The 22,488-nt window shown below is 38.0% G+C and overlaps 1 protein-coding gene across 2 annotated transcripts; it reads right to left on the minus strand.

The window, feature by feature from the left end:
- Positions 1-2,123: 2,123 nt before the first annotated feature.
- Positions 2,124-22,488, minus strand: METTL14 (methyltransferase 14, N6-adenosine-methyltransferase non-catalytic subunit). Of its 2 annotated transcripts, none has more exons than XM_075200337.1 (11): positions 22,362-22,488; positions 21,051-21,139; positions 20,219-20,306; positions 18,034-18,114; positions 11,554-11,641; positions 11,090-11,180; positions 8,837-8,978; positions 6,611-6,703; positions 5,581-5,697; positions 4,234-4,444; positions 2,124-2,566 (listed from the first exon to the last, which is right to left on the minus strand). In XM_075200337.1, exons 1-11 carry the CDS (start codon positions 22,425-22,427, stop codon positions 2,277-2,279), a joined length of 1,356 nt encoding a protein of 451 aa, XP_075056438.1. In that variant the 5' UTR covers positions 22,428-22,488; the 3' UTR covers positions 2,124-2,276. The 2 variants fall into 2 exon arrangements, with proteins under 2 accessions (XP_075056438.1, XP_075056439.1); XM_075200338.1 differs by lacking the exon at positions 22,362-22,488 and adding an exon at positions 22,319-22,337.

Below are 22,488 nucleotides of genomic sequence, written 5' to 3' on the forward strand. Positions count from 1 at the left end.
GCAGATCATAGGTCAGTTCAAAGGATTCCTGTCCAAAGACGGGGGCAGCTAACTCCAAATGCTGAGCACATGTTGTGCCTGAGGGAACCGACCTAATCCAGTTTAAACCAATCTATAAACATGTGCTGCCTACAGTATTAGAGTATCAATCTTATTTTATTCATAAGTTGCGATCTCTAAGTATGATCACTACTCTGTCAAAACTGTATTTCTACTGGTGAAATTAGAAATGATATAAAGACCAAACACCATACATTTCTTAGGACCTGAACCATAAATATCTTTAATGTAAATTTATCTTTGTATACATAACCTTTAAGTTTTACTCATAAACTGATGCGAGTTGGAATTTTATTAAGTGTTTACTATTTACAAGTGTAAGTGTGTGTGTGTGTGTGTGTTTTACTGTGCAATTGCGTTATTAACCCAGTTATGACGTAGCGTACTCATCGTAATTTAACTATTACAATTGATATTTGTTTAGTTAGAACGACTTTATCCAATTATTTGACTTCCACATAAGCTACTTAAAATAATAGCATTTTCCAGGGGTTCTGGCATCTGCATAAAGTATCAGGTGCTGCAGTAAGGTACACTACCTCAGCCAAACCAATGGCAGGGTGCACAGTAACTACTAAAAGGGGGCACAAATCCAATATGACAATGTTGAGGAAAGGGGAAGCACAAGTTACCGGCCACTGCAAGCTGTAAAGCCCCATGTGCAAATATGTATTCAGTATTAAGATGCACAGTATCAAGGCTGCACTTGACAGCGCAATAAACTAGACACACAGTCACTGTAATAAAGTGAAGGTAATGAAGTGTTTAGCAGCTGTGTAATAAGACAACATGAAGTATGCACAGTACATCATTCTGCGACAGCGGTTACAGAGTGCTAGGAAATATTGTAGCGACCATACACCCAGCTGAACAGTCTTCAACTTGCTCTACTCTGGTACTGTGAAAGTAGGAAACAGTGCCCAAAGATCAGGGGCTACAAGAATGGAATTTAAAAAACAGACACTTAGGAAGTGTGTTAAAGAGACTATCCACTTAGAGAAGAGGACAAAAGTGAGACTCATATCTGTGGAAGTGAATGCAGCACCTTATTGGACAGGTGCACGGTCATCCAATTAGCTGCAGCATTCAACTTGCACTGGCTTGTATATGCTGTAGTCAGGGTTTCCCAAACCCAGTCCTCAGGGCTCCCCAACAGTGCAGGTTTTCCGGATCACATGTGACATAATTAGGACCACCTGTGGATCTGTTACAATGTATCAGTCAGTAATGAATACACCTGTGCTCCAGCAAGGAGATATGGAAAAACCTGCACTGTTGGGGAGCCCTGAGGACTGGGTTTGGGAAACCCTGCTGTAGATTGTATCCCAATGGTAATTTGTGTTCTCCAGATCGGTTAGGTCTCTGTTCTTTATAGTTTGATACAGTGTGGCCTGACAGCTCTCATCAGGTAGAGGTGGCAGTTACTAATGAGAGGGGTTATTTCAAAGTGGACAACTTTTTTATGAGTCTCCTTATCATGCTCATTTCCTGCAATATGTTGATGAGCTCTGCTTGTTCAAGCACTAAGAACTGCCACCCAGCATGTAGATAAGATACTACACTTGAAGGCTTTAGGACCAACACCTAACAGGATTCAGATACCAAAATCAATGTTGTGCCTCTAACTGCATGGTAGCTGGCAGGTATGATAATAAGCAAACAACAAGTACTCTGCGGCCCAAAATGTGCAAAAGTTTTATCCCATAACAGCAAAAAAAAGTAGCACCATGAAATTACAAATAACTCCAGCCCAGGTCACTATCCAAGTATAAATTCTGAGATATCTGCATCATAGTGTTGGATACTCCAGTACATCTAATAGATGGTTGGTTGAGGGTAAACTTGTGGTTGGTTGAAACCCAATAATGTGAATGTAACCTTCACCGTGTGTTCTCTTGCAATATGTATATTAGGCTTATTTCATCTCTTCTTAATACTCTAATGTGTCTTAGATAAAAGAACCATCTCTACTTTAAGCAGAATCAGTCAGTAGCGAGTTGCTTGCAAACTAGTGAGCGTTGCCCTCTAAGCTATATCAAACATACAAACTCACAGCGGTCAAATTTTATTAAAAACAACAGTTTAATGACAAGGAGGATGCAGCTTTAAAGTATATTTATAGATACATCTCATGGAATTTATTTTTTTTAAACTTTAAACACATTTACGTTTTGGTGAACATAAAAAAAAAGTTAAAAACCTATCCTAGGAATGAATTAGCGAGGGGCAAAACCTCCTCTATGTGGACCTCCACGTCCTCTGAAGCTTCCTCTATCCCCCCTGAAACTTCCTCTCATCCTTTCTCTACCTCGTTCTCCTCTACCAGAAGAGAGCCCACCACGGCCACCAAAGCCACGATCCGATTTAGGCGGGGGTGTTTTGGGTCGAAGCCTTTCAATTTCCTCAGTACATCCAGTTACAGTTGAATTAGGAGCGTTGAAATATGAAGTATACACCTCAGAGTTGAAGTTACTGTTTGTAAGAGTAGGTCCCACAGTAAGCCAACCTGAAAAAAAAAAAAAAAAGTAGAAAAAATAAAAAAAATAAAATTAGAGATAAATGGGGAATTTAACTTATTACAGTACAAACCATATGCAAATGAAGAAAACTAGCATTTAAAGTTTTAAATGGACAAGGTCTAGAGAGTAGAAGTGGAGGAACAAGTGTATTGGAATGATAGAATAGAGATCAAATACACAGGCGCGAGACAAAGTTTTGTTGGTTAAGTGAAAGAAAAAAAATAATCCATAAAATATAAAGAGTCAGTTACTAACACATAGTAAAATATAAAAAGCGAATCAGTCAGTACAGTCACTAACTGTCAGGAAAATATAAATTGTCAGTTAGTTTACATAAATTATTCAGTTAGTCAAACAACTTACAGCTAGTAAGTTAGATGAATGATGAATAGCCATTTGATTATCAGCAGTCTGTCAATTTGTTACTTGGTAGTTAGCATTAGTCAGGCCGCTAGTATCAGTCACTCAGATTAAACAGTGAAGGGGAGCAAAGTGGGAGATAGATGAGGAATGGGTGAAGGGAAAAAAAGAGAGTCTGGAACAGGTAATAGCAGGGCAAGAGGAAGTGTAGTGATACGTCATCCATCAGTGGTGTGAAAGGCGAAAGACCTAAGTCCTGGCCAGGTGAAGCGTTAAGGAGACAGCTTGTATAACAAAACAGTAGAAATTCTCCAACTGAGGGATACAAAGATCCAAATAGGGATCATCTACTAAAGTACAGTTGAACATTTAATTGACTAAGAGTGTATGGCAGGATGGCAAAAGAAGTCAGTTTTATTAGACTATCAGCTTAATGTACATTATGATGATTATAAGGAGCTATTTTACAAAGGTTTGGAATCAGTTGTAATAAATCTTAAAAACAGGGGCAACCATGATCTTTACTGGATAAAGTATTGAGATCATTGAGCTGATAAATTTTGATTTTTATCTTAATACCTTAGCACAGTATTTATATAATTATCACTTCAATTATTTTCGCTCCTTTGCATCTAAATTATTATCCCCAACAATCTGTGTTATTATTTCTATTTATTATAAAAAAGTCATTCCTTTGAAGAGACCAGTGATTGGGGTCTTGCCTCTCTCCATGTAGGTCATTCCCTCTCTGAAAATAAGACCAGGGCATGAACTGCAGACCAACATCCAACCAGAATGTGGGGACATCACAATATATACAACTTAATGCTCTTAATGTGGACCTAGATGATTGTCCACATTTAAACAGCTCTACATTTATGTCTAAAATAATAATTTGGCTGGTTACCCTATAATCAGCCAACAGATCACAAGAGCAATATATACGCCTACTCCCAGGATGATCAATGATACAGAGTTCAGGTTTTCAGCTGTACTTTAAATGCCAGGAGGTAAATTTATCAAGCAGCGGATTTCAAAAAAAAGTGTAAATGTTGCCTATATCACCCAATCAGATTCCAGTTATCATTTATTTAGTACATTCTACAAAATAACAGATAGAATCTCATTGGATGCTGTAGGCGTCATCTCCACTTTTTCAAACCTGCAACGTGATAAATTTACCCCCAGGAATCTGGCATAGGTTCTGGTTTAATATGCCCATATCAGTCAAAACGTCCACATTTGGATGTTGGGAGACATGTAGAGAATAAAGAAACAAACTACTTAATCTTACCAGGTCTAATGGTGCTATCCCTTCCAAACAGGTGGAGGCGCCTCCGTCCGAGACAGAAATGTTCAATAATGTGAAAGATCTCAACAGGTTTTTCAATGTTTCCTATTTCTGGCTCCTCTGTGATGATGAGGTCAATGTCAACATTAGCATGGATGAAATCCCCATCAGTGCTACGATGTACAGTTCCTCTAATACCCATGAGGCAGTGCTCCTGTGAAAAAAATTATATCTATATCTATTAACTATTACATAGAAACATATTTGATGACAGATAAGAACTGCTTTGCCCATCTAATCTGCCCGATTTTTAACCTATGGTAACCTGAAACCCTATTTGATCCTTTAATCTTTGTAAGGATATCCTTATGTCTATTCCAAGCATGTTTAAATTGCTCTACTGTATTAGTCTCTACCACCTCTGATGGGAGGGTATTCCACTTATCTACTACCCTTTCTGTGAAGTCATTTTTCCTCAAATTTCCTCTGAACCTTCTTCCCTCCAGTTTCAGTGCATGCTCCAAACTATACATATTAAGATATTTTAGTCTTTCCGGGTAAGTTCAGTGATGTAGGCCATGCACCATTTTAGTTGCCCTTCTTTGTACAGTCTCTAATGTACTTATATGCTTCTGGAGATATAGCCTCCAGTATTCTAGATGATGCCGTACCAATGACCTATACAGTGGCATTATTTCTTTCTTTTTGCTACTGATTCCTCTCACTATGCAACCAAGCATCAGACTCTTTGCTTTGCTTTGTTACATTGCTTACCTGCCTTTAAGGTCACTTGAATTAATGACTCCTAGATCACATTCCTCCTCAGTAGTTTCCATTATAGTGCCAATAATACTATATTTAGTCTGAGGGTTTTTGGGACCCAATTGCATGATTTTGCATTTTTTGGCATTAAACTTTTGTTGCCACTCTTTTGACCAATTCTCTAGTCTACCTGGATCATCAAGCATTTGTTTTACCCCTCCTGGTGTGTCTACCCTGTTGCATATCTTTGTGTCATCTGCAGAATGCATACTTACCCTTGAATACCATTTGCAATGTCACCAATAAAGATATTAAAAAGCACAGGTCCAAGTACAGATCCGTGGAGTACTCCACTGGTAACCCTCCCTCCTGTGAATGCTCTGCATTTAATAACTAAAATGTGCAGATAGTAAAGACTCTATTCCAGCGAGACATTTATGAAAATGCTGCACCACGTCTATACATTTCTCACACCCACATATAGAACATTTCAACTATGAATATAGGGTTCATTAAGTCTTGACCTTAGACACCATATAGGAGTATCCAAGCAATTCCTTTTTCTAGTGTCATGCAGGAATGATGTACCTTTGTCCTCTGGAAGATTGCTTTAGGGTCCAGGGTCTTCGTTTTGCCAGGATTGTCTTTATTCGTTTTTATCCAACAAATGTCTTCTGATCGCCTGAAACCCCACTTCCGAAAACACTAAAGATAGTAACAAAAAACAGGTTTAAGACATAAAATAATAGATCTCAGACAAATACAGAGGTCAGTGGTGGCTTCCTCCAAGATGTGATGTAAAATAAATATCTTACACCGATCCTGCTGTGGCCATAATATTATAAGAGCAATATATACACAATTATTAGTGTACATCCACATGTAGCACCTTTATGAATAAATGAAAGCATTCAATATATAAGCCAGGCACCATAATCCAAGACACTTTCTTGACACAAATGTGCACTAAAAGCAGCACCTGTTTGAACTCAGATTGTATACATCCAATAACGTGCTATTTACACTACGCCATTCTCAAACACATTTTAACACACCAGCCCTTTTCAGAGAAAATATGCTTATGCAGCTGTCCCAGGAGTGATTCTAACATAAAGGAGGAGGGAGGGGAGTGGGGGAAGTCACAGGGCAGGTACATTTACCTACCCGGAGGAAGCTTTCTTAGGGTATGTGCATTCTACGACACACAAGATAAATGTTAATTAATCCGTGTATGCACAGGAAAAAGAATATTTTAATATCTATTTACCGTGATGATTCAGAACAGAGGATTTAATCATATACTGTTCATTTTACTTTCCCCTGAAAACTAAATGGCACGAAATCCATGCAGCGTGTAAAATCCGTTCCTTGGAAACGTGTGGATCTGATGCAGTACAGCCAAGCAGCATTATGAAACACCTGCCTCAATGCACACACAGTAACAAACACACATCACTGCTTCTATCGTCATGCTAGTAACATGGCCATCAAGCAGATTCTGAAACATTATGTCACCCACCTGCACTCAGAAACCTCATAACAGACATTTGTCAAATGTGTGTGTGACAAGTGAAGCAGGAAGCAGCCGCCAGCTGGAGATTACCACATCAAAGCTTACCATTCTGCCGAAATCCAGGCCTTCTCCAGAGCCACACCACAGGAAGAGAAAGGCCCTTTGGCCGGCAATGCCTTCTATATCTAATTTCATTATCTAAAACAAAATGTAATGTTATAGGCTGATATGTGGGGCCGGTGAATGATGAAAACAAATCATATATTTGATAGAGTGAAGACATTTTGACAATTCTTTGCAGCACTAAAGCCCCAGAGCGTACACATTAACATCAGTCTTGCATCAGAAGTGAAGTAACAATATGGAACAGATGTTTCAAAAGAATGAGGGGAAAAAACATATGCAGTAGAATGATATAATATGTAAGAAGACTACTGTTACACTTAGTGAGCAGCAGAGGCTGCCCTCCCACCTTCACTTTACCCTTAATCTCAGTAATAAGTCCAAACAATACATTTAAATCAAACAAAGGAATCCCTATCTGTAATAACATATCAGCTGGCATTTAAACATGTGTTACAAGCAGTAACAAACAAATATGACAATAAAGAAGGAAGGAATTGTGGGCCACAGAGACTTTTCTATAGTTTAAGGTTTATATTGTGTAAAACATGAGATGCAAGAGAGAAAGGAAGGAAACATGTACATGTCGGGGGTAGGTCAGTAATATTGGTTTTATTACGTTCTACACTCTAAACTGTTATTTTTTATAATTTAGAAGTAATGCAAAAAGGTAAAGTGAACAGGAAAATAAGCAAAAAAACTAGTGTAAAATAGAATAAAATTAATAGCTGCAGCTATTCCTCTAGACAGAGCAATAGGAAAAGGACAGCTAATTAAAACCTGGATTGTTGAGGCAGAATTCAATTCTTTTCACGTAATAGATTTCTTTAATATTGCAGACAAATAGTAAGGGTTAAGGTCAATCTCTTTTCTCTAACAGGTTGCTGACCGCATTAACCTTTGGTCAAGCAGAAATCCCAGGGGAAGATACACAATTTGCTCACATATAGTGGTTGCTGTGCTTTCGACACCCCGTACAGACAGAAGGAGCCGGCAACAGGGGAGAGCTAAGCAACAGTGCACCTCAACTGCAGGGTACCATGGGACATATTATATGGACCTGGGTTTATTATCTTATATTCCAATGCAAAATAGGGAGGCAAACCAATTTGTGTAACACAATGCTTACATTGTGCAAATTGTATCCATTCTACATAGAGTGGTACAGATATATCTGGATTGCATACACTTTAGGACGTAGGCTGCTATTCTTTGTACTTTCTTGGCATGGTAATTTCACAACAGTCTGTTCTTAATAATTAGCCAAACCCAAACCTATTTTTGTAGGACACCGTCTATGTGTGGGGAAACCTATAAATCATTTATAAATTCTTTTACATAATCCTCTCTAAGATTTACCATGGGCAGTAAAAGTAATTCCCTTTTCCGCAGTATCACAGCAATGGGCAATTACATATAAACTTAACAGATTAAAAATAAAGATGGTCTTTTTAGTGGGGGGCAACCGTGGGGTTGGAGCTGTTCCCCATGGCGTCCATGTGTCCAAATGCCCCGGTAGAAATAATTTTTCCTGCCATTATTATGTCTATGTACATTGCACGAACGGCATACAATAGTGGGCAAATTAAAGCTGTAGGTGACAAACGTTTTGCATGACCGCACTTGTGCTTCTTGCTGCTTTTAAAACTAACTGTAACAGAGCTGCTTAAGGTGGGCAGAGATAATGGACATCAGGGAACTAAGAGGAGGCCTGGCGTGGAGTATTAATAGCAGTAGAGAGGAGCAGAATCACAGAGCTGGAAAGGGAAGGTCTGGGAGAGTGACAGGGATAAAAGGTTGGGCACAACATGGGGAAAACAGAAACAAAAACAATAAAGTAATTTAGTGTAGAGAGCCCGGCATGGGGACTACTGCTAAAAAGGAAATGAAAGGGTGTATGTTTTAGAAAACTTAAACTTAAAAAAAAATAAAGGGAAAAAAAAAACACATGGAAAGGTTTCTTTTACATGTTTAACAAGCAGGAGTGACCTATTTTTCATTGGTTTTACAAAAGAAATGGTCTTTGCAAGACATTTTCACTAACCCGCAAGTTGTAAAACATCAGTATACCCAACATAGCTTTCTATATTGGGCCACAAAAAGTCACATCAGAAAAAAGGTCACTTTTGCATGGAAACAGTTTTTACTTATGTTATTTAAACAAATCTGCTTTATAACCCATCCAGTGAGTGTTTCCATATGACTTACATCTTCCCAAGTCCACCACTTCTCATTAGCAGCAATGCCAGTCTCCCTGTAATACTCCTCTAGCGGTGGTTCCAGGAGGATTACATCAAACTCACTCTTCAGTTCCCTTAGATCAAATGTCTCCAGGTCTGCTTGTAAGTACCTATATTAGTACAAGAATGAAAAAAAATGTGTATGTATAAATATGTATTTATATATTTTAAATTACAGTACTAACGAGCAATTAAAACTGTGAAAACTTCCGCAGGAACTCAAATGACATTAGCTCTTTATGTGTCACACAATAAGACATAGCTACCAGGCTCCGTGTGGTCATGTGTTTGGATTCTCCAAACACACCACTGAATGACCCCATTTCATTCTCCCTATATAGCATGATGTAGCTAGCATCGCTCATTCCCAGCAAATACTTCTACATGCATGAGCATGTCCTGTGTACTGTGCTGCATCGATAGCATCATGCATATTTTAGATCAATGTTCAATTTTTTTAATTGAAAATTGCTATAAATGAGCTAGTTAAAAAAAACAGAAATAAGAAAGTGTGCAGAAACTAATACACATTATTAATAGGTACACATCAATAGAGAAACTCTTTTTTTTTACTTTTTATAGCATTGTTTAAAGCACGTATGGTTCTCCAGCATACTGTACCATTCTGTGTGAAGGTAGCTAACCTAGCTATGTAAAACTTGTAGATCAACAATATTAAGCCAACATGGACTTGAAATGGAACTAAACTTGCAGGAAAACCTCCCCTAAAAAGTATGTTGTAGAAGAGAGTGAAATGTACAGTCTTGTTCTGCTTGCAGCGGTTGCTAGCTGGAAGCTACTATATTTCTGTGAAAGTAGGCTACATCACTGATTTTTATCTATAAACAAACTGACAACAAAGCATTTTATTATAAAATGTTCATTGCCATCAGGAATCATGGGACTATTACATATGGCCAGAGATTATCAACTCTCAGTCTGCTACAGCTCACAATGGGGATTAAGTTAAAATATTAAAAGGTACACTTGATCTGTGGTGACACATTAAATTCTTCGCAGTTTGACAAAATTTGCATTGGACAAGAACGAAACACACAATCATGGTTACAAAAACACACTTTATTACCTTCAAAATTATATCAGTGTTCTCCCAGCAACTATTTCCCGGGTGCTCCACGCGGCTGTTTTTACTTGCCACCTGGCTTTTGGAGCCCAACAGAGTTCTATTATAATTGAATAAACCATTGTTTCTCCTATTATGACAGGCACTATGTGAGCACTGCAGCCAGCAGTGTGTGTTAGACCACTGACCACCAGTCTGACCAGTCCTGGCAGGTGTGGGCAATAACCTCAAACATTTTTCATTATTAGTGCAAAGTATTGTAACTGCCCCCACCCAGCTACTTCTTAATGCCACCCAGTTGGCAACATTTTCTGGGGAGAACACTGTATATGACAGTATATTTTACACTGAAAAGGTTTCCATATAGTTTTTAATCGTTTCAATTATGAGGATTCCCTTTTTAACCAAAGAAGTGTAAAATGTAAGCGCAAAATGAGCATAACTACTCAGTTCAAAGGTGAATGGTCTCCTTGTCTTGATATTCTAACTTATGTGACTGTCACAGCTCAACCCTATAGTTTCCCTCATCTCCAAATATTCTCCAACACATCCTTTCCAGTTCTCCAGTGATCATCTTATATTTTGTGCTCTCAATCTCTTCCCAGTCATGTTTACAAGACATCTCTTGTGCTACATTATGCCTGTGGAACTCTTTACAGCAAATAGCACTGTCTCCCAGCATCAAACTATCAGAAGGTTTCACAAAACATAAGTCTTAACCTGGCAATTCACCAAACCACCTCACATCATACTTCATCTTTTGTCTAGACATACTTCAAAGGAACTGGTGGAATTTAAATGTATAGAGTGTAGCTCTCCATGGAGCATGGACTCTTATCTTCCAGCCTGGTTTTTTTTCTTTGTGAATATTGGTCATTTTTCGCTTGTACGAGGCTGTAGAATATACTGGGACTACCTAATGCTGCCACTAGGGAGCGACAGGGGACTGTTTCATCCCAGAATAAGGATTTAATAAAGAGAGAACCACTGCAACACAATATGATGATGGAACACTGGCATTCTGAGACAATGGGACTAGTGAGGAGTACATTCATCACTAAACAGTAACTGCAGCAATATTATAAGGAAAACACATAACTAGTACAGCAAGTATTCCTGCTGGAGGAGCACACTTACATAGGAGGAGTATTGGATTTACATATGAAGTCATCTTTCAGTCTGATCAGCTCCCTCAGCTTTGGATATTCCTCAAAACGGTCTGCTAATCCTACACAGAAAATCAAAACGGTGTTAACAAGTTCTGCAAAACAAGCCCAGAAATACATGTGCAGACAATCAGCACGGGATCATAAACCAATCCCATATGTGCCTGCCTGACTCTAGACAGGATCTTATTATAGGACTAATCCCTTAACACCTTGCTGACACATAGACATTATGTACTTTCTGGGGTCAGTTTATAGAGCAGTGAGGAAAGAACACGAATACAATATACCTGTTTATATTATTTTAAGATTAATACACAGAAATCTGCTGGCTGTTTTACACCTAGGGGATAGAGAGCTTTTGCCTGCAGCGAAGTTCGCATAAATAAAAAAAAAGAAAAATGACATGTTGGCAACAGACAAGCGCATACATACCAACATCTCTGATAAAGTTCTGAGGCCTGTGCCCTGTGTCAACAAAATGCTGGCAATAATCATTGTGAGGATTCAAGCTTTGGGTTCCCTGCAAAAAAATAAATAATACATATTGGTTAAACAGCAGGCTCATGTTAATAGTCCTGTAATATACTTATTAGACTGCACTCAGCTGCCTAAAATGAGAGAGGCCAATTAATGGATATGCATGTTGGAAATGATCACAGCCTAACTGAAACAAGTTGACTACTGGGTAAAAGTGTATCAATCAACTACATACAGCTTTTGCTTGCACTCACATGTATAGGTAAGGTATTATATATGTTGCTTTTTTAAGGACCCGTCACGTACACACCCAAACCTCCTTTTTTTCTGATCTGGAATTGAAAGAGCTCAATACACAGAAAGCAGCACTGTACCTGTGGTCACTGACTGCCCAGAGCCAGGAGCTAGTATAGTACCTGTATATACCAACTGTCTGGATCCAAGAACTAGCACAGTGGCTGCATCCATGAACATCAACTGCTACAATTGTTATTTCACTACCTTACATATCAAATGTTTCCCCCACCTCTTGAGCTGTGTCATTGTAACTTGTTTCTATAAAGATCCCATCATTACAGTGCTGAGCAACGTGTGTGCTTTATTAATGAAAGATAATCATCATCATACAAAAGAGAACTTGGCTGGACTGGGATGGTTCTGCAGATCCAGAAGATCTCCTCCTCAGATTCTCTTGTGTTTTGTGACTTTAGATCTAAGTACAACACCTTTCCTTTATAGAAGTAATTAAGGGTTCTGATGAGGCTTCTACTCCTGGAGCACTATGGTACAGGAAATGACTCAGAACTGCAATGCTATTTGTTATCAAGTACCAAACTAGAAAAGGACTGGTGACCACCTGTACTTATACAGGAACTGAGGGAGGTAGGGGTGACTTCTAGCTGGTCCACTTTTTGAAAGCATTTTATTCGGATGACTATCCCCTCTAACTGATACCAACCTTCCACCTCTTTAAATATCTGACTCTATCGCTTACAACTGATAAAACAAACAACTTCCACCGTCCGGTAAGTGTCAACCACCTCGAGAGACTGAACGCATTTTTCATGTCAACGCGTTTCTGCATCATTCTCCTATCATCAGGACTACCCACATATCAATCCTGACATAGTGCTGGGTGCACAGACGTGCTCTATCTGTAGTTTAGCGTTTGTAGGCTGTTCGGTATATATTGATTGTGTAAGAAAAATAAATGTTTTGCTTTTCATAAAATTTAGTTTTTTTGCGAAAAATATCAGCAATTTAGCATAAGTTATTCAAATATTTACATCCTTTTTTTACTCTGTAGTTTCAGAAAATATGTGTAGTACAATACTATTTTGGACTTTTATTTTAGGTTTCTTTTTATATAATGAAAGCACGATTATATATGTGCACTCTGCTGGCAATGTATTGTCAGAGCACCACATATATGGTATCAATATACCCATGAGAACATGCACTTTAAAATTTACACTAGTTTTAAACAATTTATTTACGCAGTTGCACAGAATGAACAAAACAAGAAAAAGAAACATTTTGTTTTTTTCTGCTTTTTTTTTTTTAATTACGGCAGCGTAACTTAAACTTCAGTTTTATATTAGTTCTTAAGTGTGATGCAAACTGCTCCAGTTCTCCCAGATATGCTGTTTTCGAAACTCTCTGCATATGTTACTTGGGACTCCAACTGGACTCATTGCTGGCCCCTACAGGACAGTCCAGCATCTTTTTTAAACCATTCCTCTGTAGACTCATGACCTTTGCCAGAGACCCAGTCCTAGCTGCAGTACAGCAACCCCAGAACATCACTGAACCCCTTCCATGTTTCTTTAAAGCTTCATTTTGCTTTCTGTAAACACATATATGGCAGTATTTTGTTGAACAAGATAAACAAACCGGGTGCTGCTGTATGTATAATTTGATTAACAATATTTATATCAATATGTCAAGGGTATTAACTGTATACCACTTAAAAACATTACTTATTGGATTGAATGTGGATAGGAAATTTATGTATCAATATCTAAGAGGAAATGTAAGTCCTTGTGATAATAAAATTAATATTGTATTTATGTCCTTATGAAACCTCTTTCATTCGTCCTCTTGCCCCTTTTTTATATGCACTAACTTGAAAATCAGGGGAACAGTCTTATATAGAGAACAGTTTGCAACATTTCCCCCACATCTATGTTTTATATTGGAATATATGCGTTTTGGGACTTTACTGGTTGTTTATGATTTTTTGTTTTGGTTTATTGCAGGATTATAGTAGCACTGCTTTCTATATGATTTAGCGTTGTATTGAGGTCAAGCTGAGAATTAGAGGCCTGTATAATCTCTGATATATATGTTTTTATTAGTCATAGTTATTATTTCATGATGAATAGTAAACTCAATATTTAAGATTACTATGAGGGGTTTTGTGGAGTTTATACACTTTTTCAGACATTTAGCTCGTCCCCTTTTCTTGTTTTTAGCGATTTGCCATCACTAGTCTAAATGTTATCTGCCCTTTACCTTAATGACCCTCCCCTCCCAGTGCATGACCACACCCCTTCAGCGATGTGCCAGCACTCTGTGGTGGCAAACACCTTACTTCCTGGGCCCCTACGTTGTATCTCCCGCCTTCGTGCCCCAGCTTGACAATGATTTTGTCCAACCCATTTAAATATTTGTGTGTGGGACAAGCTACAACTTAACAAATTCATCTGCTTTTCGTGTTTAATTTTACTGCAAACCAAAGAAATACATATCTGGATACCAATTTTTTGCATTATTAGAGAAACTGCAAGGATGACAATATTCTTGGTCACTACTGTATGTCTTGCATTTTCCTATTGTCTCTCTAGTGAAAAAATGTTCCCAACCCTCAGAGGGCTATAAGCATTCAACAGAACGAGAATTTGTTAAGACACCACAGAAAATAGACTGGATGTCCTCAGACCATTCTGTGACTCATCTTATACAGCTCTCTGCACCTCTCCTACACCCCCAATTCCATCTTGTGAACGTCTATGACCTCATGTTTTACTTTCTCTGATTATTGCTTGATTTGTAACACTTTATTCAATTTTCTCCCACTGTGATTCAGTATTGTCTGATCTGACGAAGGGAGAGCATCTTTAGAAACTATTATCTTTAAAAATTTGCTCCATATAGATGTGTGTCTGACACCCCAATTTCCCTGCATGGTTTTCATACGACTACTCTGTGCTGCTAGGGGGACTCAAGAGTTAGATAGAGGACATAAGCAATCTAAGGCTTCCTGCTTGGCTCCATTAGATCCTACTCATTATGATACTGCCCTTATCAAAGGCAGACCTGTCCTCAATCACTGCCTGCCAGAAGATCAACATGCTCATCTCCTGAAATAATCTGTGCTGCTGTAAACATTCTGATGATTTGGTTGGCTACAGAATGTTCTGTCTCCAATGACTTAAAAACTGAGGACATGTGATTGTTCAGGAGATGGAGATCGATTGGCAAAATAAACCTCAGTTAAGCCAGAAATAAAATTATAATCAAATACTACTGTAATTTACTAACTTTTTAACAAAAAATATTTTTGTAGAAAATAAATAGGAGGTGGGTGGGTGAGGGTACAAAAAGGAAGAAGGAGGGGAGGGGAGGGAATGTGTTTGCATGACAATCTGACAATAAAGAGTTTAAACTGTGGAGTATGAGATACTTTTAATCAGCGTGTTATATGCTATAACAATCTAAACAAGCAAGATCGTATTGGGGTGTGACTAAGGACGTGAGGCGGGGGGGGTTGGATGGGCAGTCAGAGGAATGCTAGTAGGAGAACAAAGGGGAAGGGATAGGGGATCATAAGTTAGATGTGTGAGTGATTGAGGAGAGACAGAGAGTTAAGAGGCTGGAAGTTGGCGGTCCTCCCAGTGAGAGGTCCAGGCTGCCCAGATGTTAGAGAATGGATGGGGGCTGTCATGGATATTGCTAGCTATGTGTTCTAGCTTGTACATTTGCCAGATCTTGTGAGTTAGAAATTGAATGGATGGGGGGGGAAGGGGAAGGTGTCTATTTTTTTTTCCAGTTGGAGGCAATGGGAGTTCGGGCTGCAATCTAACTTTTAATTGCCAGACTAACAGACTAAGTAATATAGCTATGATAGCCTTTTCTAAGAATGTGCAAAAATAAAATGATAGTTTTCTATAGAACAAGGTACTCTGAGCAGCACTTTTAAGCCTGCCTTCAATTACCTTTGTAAAGCAATAAGTTACTTTAAAACTAAGAGGATTTCTACATTAGTAAAACGAGGATCTCACCTAACTGTCTATAGGTGCAGTAATTACAAATGTAGTCATGTTACCAATATGCTTCTCTTTCAGTTCTCTAATATTAACTCTTTTTAAAATGCTGTGGAAAATCCGGGCGTCACAAGACGAATTACCAGGAAGACTCTCAGAAGAAATATCTTACTTTGTTCTGTTCCCGATTGCATGTTTAAAGTAAAGTAATGGCTTGAGACAAGTCAGTAGGCTAATTGACTTTTCCATTTGTGAAATGTGAAACCATTCAATGGAATATATTAGTAACCTTTCCACATTAGCGTGGACCTTTGATTTTATGTTGTTAGTTTGAATGCCCCTTTGTCATGCTACGTGACAGCTATTTCCCCAGGCTCTCTAAGCAATCTCTAACACACAAATCAGAGGTCGCACTACATTTTTCTGTGGGGTAAAATTACTCCTCTTAACAATTTTCAGCGGCATTTCTAGCCAAAGAGGAGTATGGCTATATATTGGTAATTCAACATAATGGTAAATTGAGAGAGAACTTTTTATAGAGATTGAATGTATTTCAATTTGTTTCTTTGTTTTCAGTCTTAACTTCAACAGACTAAGCCTTAGTCAACGAGTCAGTGACAATTAAAAAATAAAGAGCTGACCAGGTGAACACAGCACTTACACGGCATATCTGTGACAGTGTGAGACAGACAAACATCCAGGATGCTGAGCAGAGGAGAGTGAGTACCGGCAGCAGGGGACACCCCTCCCCCCAAGGTCTCTTGCTAATCTGGCTCTAGCCTCATACACGCAATGATGCACAAGACTGACATGGAGGAGTGCTAGGGTTCTGCAGGACTCAGGGACACCTGTATATATTGTGATTTAAAAACTGCAATTAAACTTTAAAGAATTAAATTAAAGAATTGGTGTACATTGAGCAGGATCTGAAGTATCTCAGTGGAGGAAGTGCTCACACCTACTTAGTGTTCTTTGGCTATTCAATCCTTTACTTTAATTGTTGTTAAGATGCATGCCTCCTCTATGCCGATTGGATAAAGGGAGGTTCTTTATTAATTTAAACTAGCTGTCTTATGAGTGGAGCCATCCTTCTGACAAAGTCAGGGAATAGCAAAAACCAACGGTAACATGGCTTCAGCACACGTGTTTTACTGCTGTATACTACTTGCATGGAGGTTTCTATACTCTCTGCATGGTGTTAACGACATACATTTACTTAGCTGAAGTCATTGGCAGACAGCAGTTGGTTGTTGTGGAGATGAGCGTTTCTTGTACGAATAAAGAGACTGCTTTACAATAGAAGTGCCACCTTTTCTCCTTTTCTTTTTATGTACATATGAATATGCATTAATGTGATCTCGAAAGCAAATGTTTACATATACCTTATACACTTATTTCCCTTTCTATTAATCATTTTGAATATCCACCTTTTTCAATTCATAGTACAATGAAACAAGAACATAAATATCTAGAAAAACAATAGGTGCAGAGGTTTCTGCAAGTGAAAACGAACATTCTATAATGGCATGGGAAAATTTGGAGGATTAAGCACATCTGCTTAACCATCATTATCACCATTTATTTATATAGCGCCACCGATTCCGCAGCGCTGAATGGAGAACTCATTGGAGCTTACAGTCTAAATTCCCTAACATACATACACAGACAGAGAGGGAAAGACTAGGGTCAATTTTGATAGCAGCCAATTAGCCTACTAGTGTGTTCTTTGGAGTGTGGGAGGAAACCGAAGCACCCGGAAGAAACCCACACAAACACGGGGAGAACATACAAACTCCACAGAGATAAGGCCATGGTCGGGAACTGAACTCATGACCCCACTGATGTGAGGTAGTGCTAACCACTAACCGACCGTGCTGCCCCATAGCTTATTATCTGACACAATGAAGAACTGTGCATCAAAAGGGATAGATATAACATGTCAAAGTTTATTTCACCTTAACAGTGTAATTTCTCTAAATAGTTTTATTTTGAAGGACTTCATAATAAACAATATAGCCATCACCTTCAATTTAAAAGGATATATAAACACACTTCTTCAATCAATGATGCTGCAATATATACACATGATTTTTATATGCAAATAAAGATATATATTTGTAATGAGCCTCAAACACAGATAGAGAAAGGTGTGAACTAGTGTCGCAAATACCTTTAAGAAAGTGCTGGAATCTTTGTAAATTTCTTCTTTATAAGGTAGATTTTCTTCCTCTTTCTGTGGTTCAACTGTATCCTGGAAAATGACAAACAATAAAATAGAGCATTATAAACATTTCTATACAGATTTTTTTCAGTTGAAAAACAATACTCGAGCTGTAATAAATTAGCATAACCCATAATAAGCAATAACTTAACAACGTAAATTCGGGGAAATTAGTCATCCCTTTCCCAAGGAAGGTGCTTCCAATTACACAAAATGCTGCTCTCTCCTTATATCTTCTTAGAAACACCACTTAGATAATACACAGATCATTTAGCAGCCGATTTTATGCTAATCTACCCTTTAATTCATGGGAATTCCTAATGTTTCTTTCTCCTAGTTTGTAAAAGAACATTATCAGGCCTGAAAAGCACAGCTCTTCGGGAACTGAGATTCAAGTGATAGTTAAATCTCAACTCAAGCTGTAACATTTTCAAACAGGATCTAACAATGGGGGATGTAATTAAACAGACATTAACCTGGTAGAGAAGCATTGCTCCTAGTTCATTTAACAAGGGCAAAAGCCCCCCATAGAGATCACTCGATTCTTATAACAAACGCTCTTGCCCATTTAACATTCACATGTGCACAGGCAGGATTAGTTGTCATAAGGATCAATGATCCCCAAAACACTGAAGAGTTAAGGAATACACATACTAGCAGTTCAATATAACTAAATAGATTTATAGATCTATTTTGTCTGGATGAAAATAAAACCCCAGCCCGTTCTTTTGGTTACATGCTACCTTACTCAGCAAGCAGTTTATTATGTTTTTATTACTCTAACAACTTTAGAGGAGATAGTTAAGGATATATATTTATATTTATACACATACACACACACGGAGAGAGGGAGAGAAAATCCAATAATGAAAATGCTCTTTTCATTAGCACAACAGTGTATACCCATCTCTGCCTTATTCAAACAATGAAAGCTGCCATCCAAAATAACCTACACCCTAAAGTCTCAAACATGCATGCAGGCACAAAATGACTGGCAATCCATATCTAAACCAGATGCTGAAAAAGACACGACAGATGGAGTCACACGATGACCGCATCTGACGAGGTGTATGCAGTCATCGTCCCATGGCACTAACGGAGCTCTGTGTACTCCTATGTCGAAGCCTGGCAAAGATCTGGACGCCCAATAGTCAGGCCAAGGAACTGGATTGGTTAGCGGAAGTATATTCTGTAGTATGCTTCCTGCGAGCCGCTAATTATGGTAAAATTATCCATGGTGAAAAGAGTATATTTTTGCCAGATTATTTTTCTTAAATAATATTTTAAAATAAGACACTTTTTGCTTTCTCATAACTCATCCGCTTTCCCCATCACATTTCAGGCTCTTGTCTGAATATCAACAGATGACCATAATAAATCCAGTTTATTTATTCACAAATTAAATATAAAGCACTAGTTTAACTGTTACCAGCTGGATGCCTTAAGTGGGGTTGTATAATTACATTACTATATGGGTATATGTGTTAACAATAATGTCAATTGTGTTAATTGTGTCAATACTTAGCAGACATGAAATATAGACTTGTCGCTCCTTGTGGTCTATTGCTTTCATTTTTACAGATATCCAAACTTAAAGTACTTGTATCACAACACTAACACTTGTTCCCGCTTCAGATGATTTGAAGATTGCATGAAAATTCTGAATTGCAATTAACTAAGGCCAATATACAATTAATATACAACTAAGCCACCAAATGAACACACACATTTTAACCTTCATATAAAAGATGAATTCATAGATGTGAAAATTAAATGGCTATTTAAATTGTACAATCTCAGGCTTTGCTGACTGAAAGAGAAAATAGTATGATAACAGAAGGGCTTTGCTCTATTTTATGAAAACAAAAATGATGCAACAGGGTTGAGATCAGTATGTCTTTATGTGTTTTCTGTACTGTACGGCGCTGCGGAGCACTCTGGCGCCTTACAAATCTACAATAATAATCAGTGCAGTTTAAGATTAACTGAAGACAGCAACATAGGAGAGGTGATGGACGTTCATAGAAATGTGGCACTTTCTAATATGTAACTTCTGACCTATAGGTAACAGGATGGCATTTAGGCCCAACATGGAGGTAACTATGTATCTTTCCTTGTTTAGACTATAAATTACCTTGCACTCCTCAACCACTTCTTCATCCGCCTCCCCTTCTTCCGGAGGTTTCCGCTTCAGATTAGGTGCCGATGTATCATATGAAGCACTTAAAGAACAAGACTGCTATTAAATTGTCGATTATGTAAAAAAAGTCAATACAGAGGTCATACAACCATAGATGTCAATATAGTTAATAAATATTAGAAGGGGAATATTTACTTCACATGGAAATTAAACAATTGTCCCCTCAAGTAAAACCAAAAGGTCAACAGTTTGTTTCTGTGGAGTAAATTGACATTTTAAAGGGGTATTTATATCCAAAGAGGAACATGGTATTATACTGCCAATTAAACAGAACAGTTAATTGGCTTATTTATAATGTTCAAGACTATATATACAAGCAGGGCCCCTCTCATTGTCATAACTTATAATGAATTAAAAATTTGTGGTGATAAAACATGGCCAAAAAAATTGAATTGTGGGGATGCCGTTGAAGTAACACAATAGTTTTACTAGTTGATGCAAGGAAAGGGTTTTAATAAAATCTTGTTAAGACGACTGGACTTCTTAAAAGTATTCCAGTCCAACCCACAGTTTGTTGCTTTACTGCTAGCAATACATTAATCCTAATATTATTCCTACAACACTGACTTTTTATCATGTGATGATATAATGTTACAAACAGTAGCATTACATCAGTAATGTAACAAACAATGTAATGTAACAGTGACAAACAGATGTTTGTCAACGGATGGCTTAAACTAAAACTATAAGCAAAAGTGGGTGCAATTTCAAAGGATGTATAAGTGCAATAATTAAAGTGTATAGTAGCAATGTCATGTTTATTTACCGACACATCTCTCTAGTTTCTGCGATTTCCCTTTGCTCATCCTTGCTGTTTAGTATGGCTCCAATATTGTCAGCACTTTCTGCTCCTAACTGTAAAAAAAAAACAAAACAAGAAATGGTTATGTTTCTACAAGGATGGCCACTCAAACCTGAGAGTGTAGCTAAAACAGTGTAGTTTTAGAAAGTCCAAACTGTGAATACAGTTGTATAGAATATCATATAGTGCTATGTATAAGGGAGTTGCAATCTGTGATTGGAATTGAAAATGACCACCCTTCCTTTAATAAACCTTAACGTATATCACATATAATTAGAGAAGCTAAATAATTGTGTTCAAAACTACACTGCTACAGGACAGGACTGCATTTACTTGAATCTATTGCAAACCCAATCACCTACTTGTATTCCTAAATTTAGCATCTGTTACCCTGCCTTTTGATCCTGTGATATTAATCTCTTATTTCGATTGTAAGGAAATCAATAGATGTATATGATAAAATGACAAGGAAAACTGCAAGATTACACAGTAATCAAATTATCATCAGAGATGTGTGTGCTATCGTAGCTGATTTAGCAGTGTACCAAAAGATGCACAGATCAAAACACTACTACGTTTTGCTCTGTAAGTTCTGCATTAGTGTTATTATGGAGTGCAAAGCTGCAAACATCATGACTAGCCTTTTATTGTACTTAATTCGGAAGGAGGGGAGAGAGGAAGAGAGAGATTAATCACTGTAAACGGCACAATGCACTGATGCAGTGGTGATACTCAACGTTCATGTTTACTAGTCATCCAAAAAAATATACTGGTAGGTTAAGTGGCTGCTGACAAAACTTCAGGGACTGATGTGGATAATAAATATTCTCTGTACAGCACTTCACAATTGGTGGCACTATAAAAATGAATGGGGATCTTTTGTATTCTCACATTCCTTACACCAAATATATTTTCTGGCTAAATAATTTATTAGGCACACACACACACTCAACATCAGGCCACTAGCCCATTAAGTACTACTACAAATTTGCATATGTACAGGTATAATCCCATCACCTAAATACGTTGATACTATTTCTTGGTCCAAGATATTAACATGATGACAGAGTATGATCAATAACTAAAACAATGCCAGCTAGATCACATATAAGACACGTTCATTCAAAGCCTATATTTAGCAGAGAGAAGAGAAGAGAAGGGAGTAATCATACAGCTGTGACCATATTAACAAGCTGGCCTACATTAGGAGAACCCTGCTCTCTACAGCTTACAATCTAAACGTGCCACCATATAAACACAGTGTAGGAGCATTACTTGCTGGGCCAGTAACTTCCTGCGCAGCTTCTGCCGGGCTCGGATCTCCTGCAGGCGGCTGTTCATTGCTGCTCTATGGTGGTGGCTAGATCCCCATCAGCTAAGGAACCTGCAGACGTCACTGTGA

The sequence above is a fragment of the Mixophyes fleayi genome, chromosome 1 (genome assembly GCF_038048845.1).
Source record: "Mixophyes fleayi isolate aMixFle1 chromosome 1, aMixFle1.hap1, whole genome shotgun sequence".
Taxonomy (NCBI): Eukaryota; Metazoa; Chordata; class Amphibia; order Anura; family Limnodynastidae; genus Mixophyes; species Mixophyes fleayi.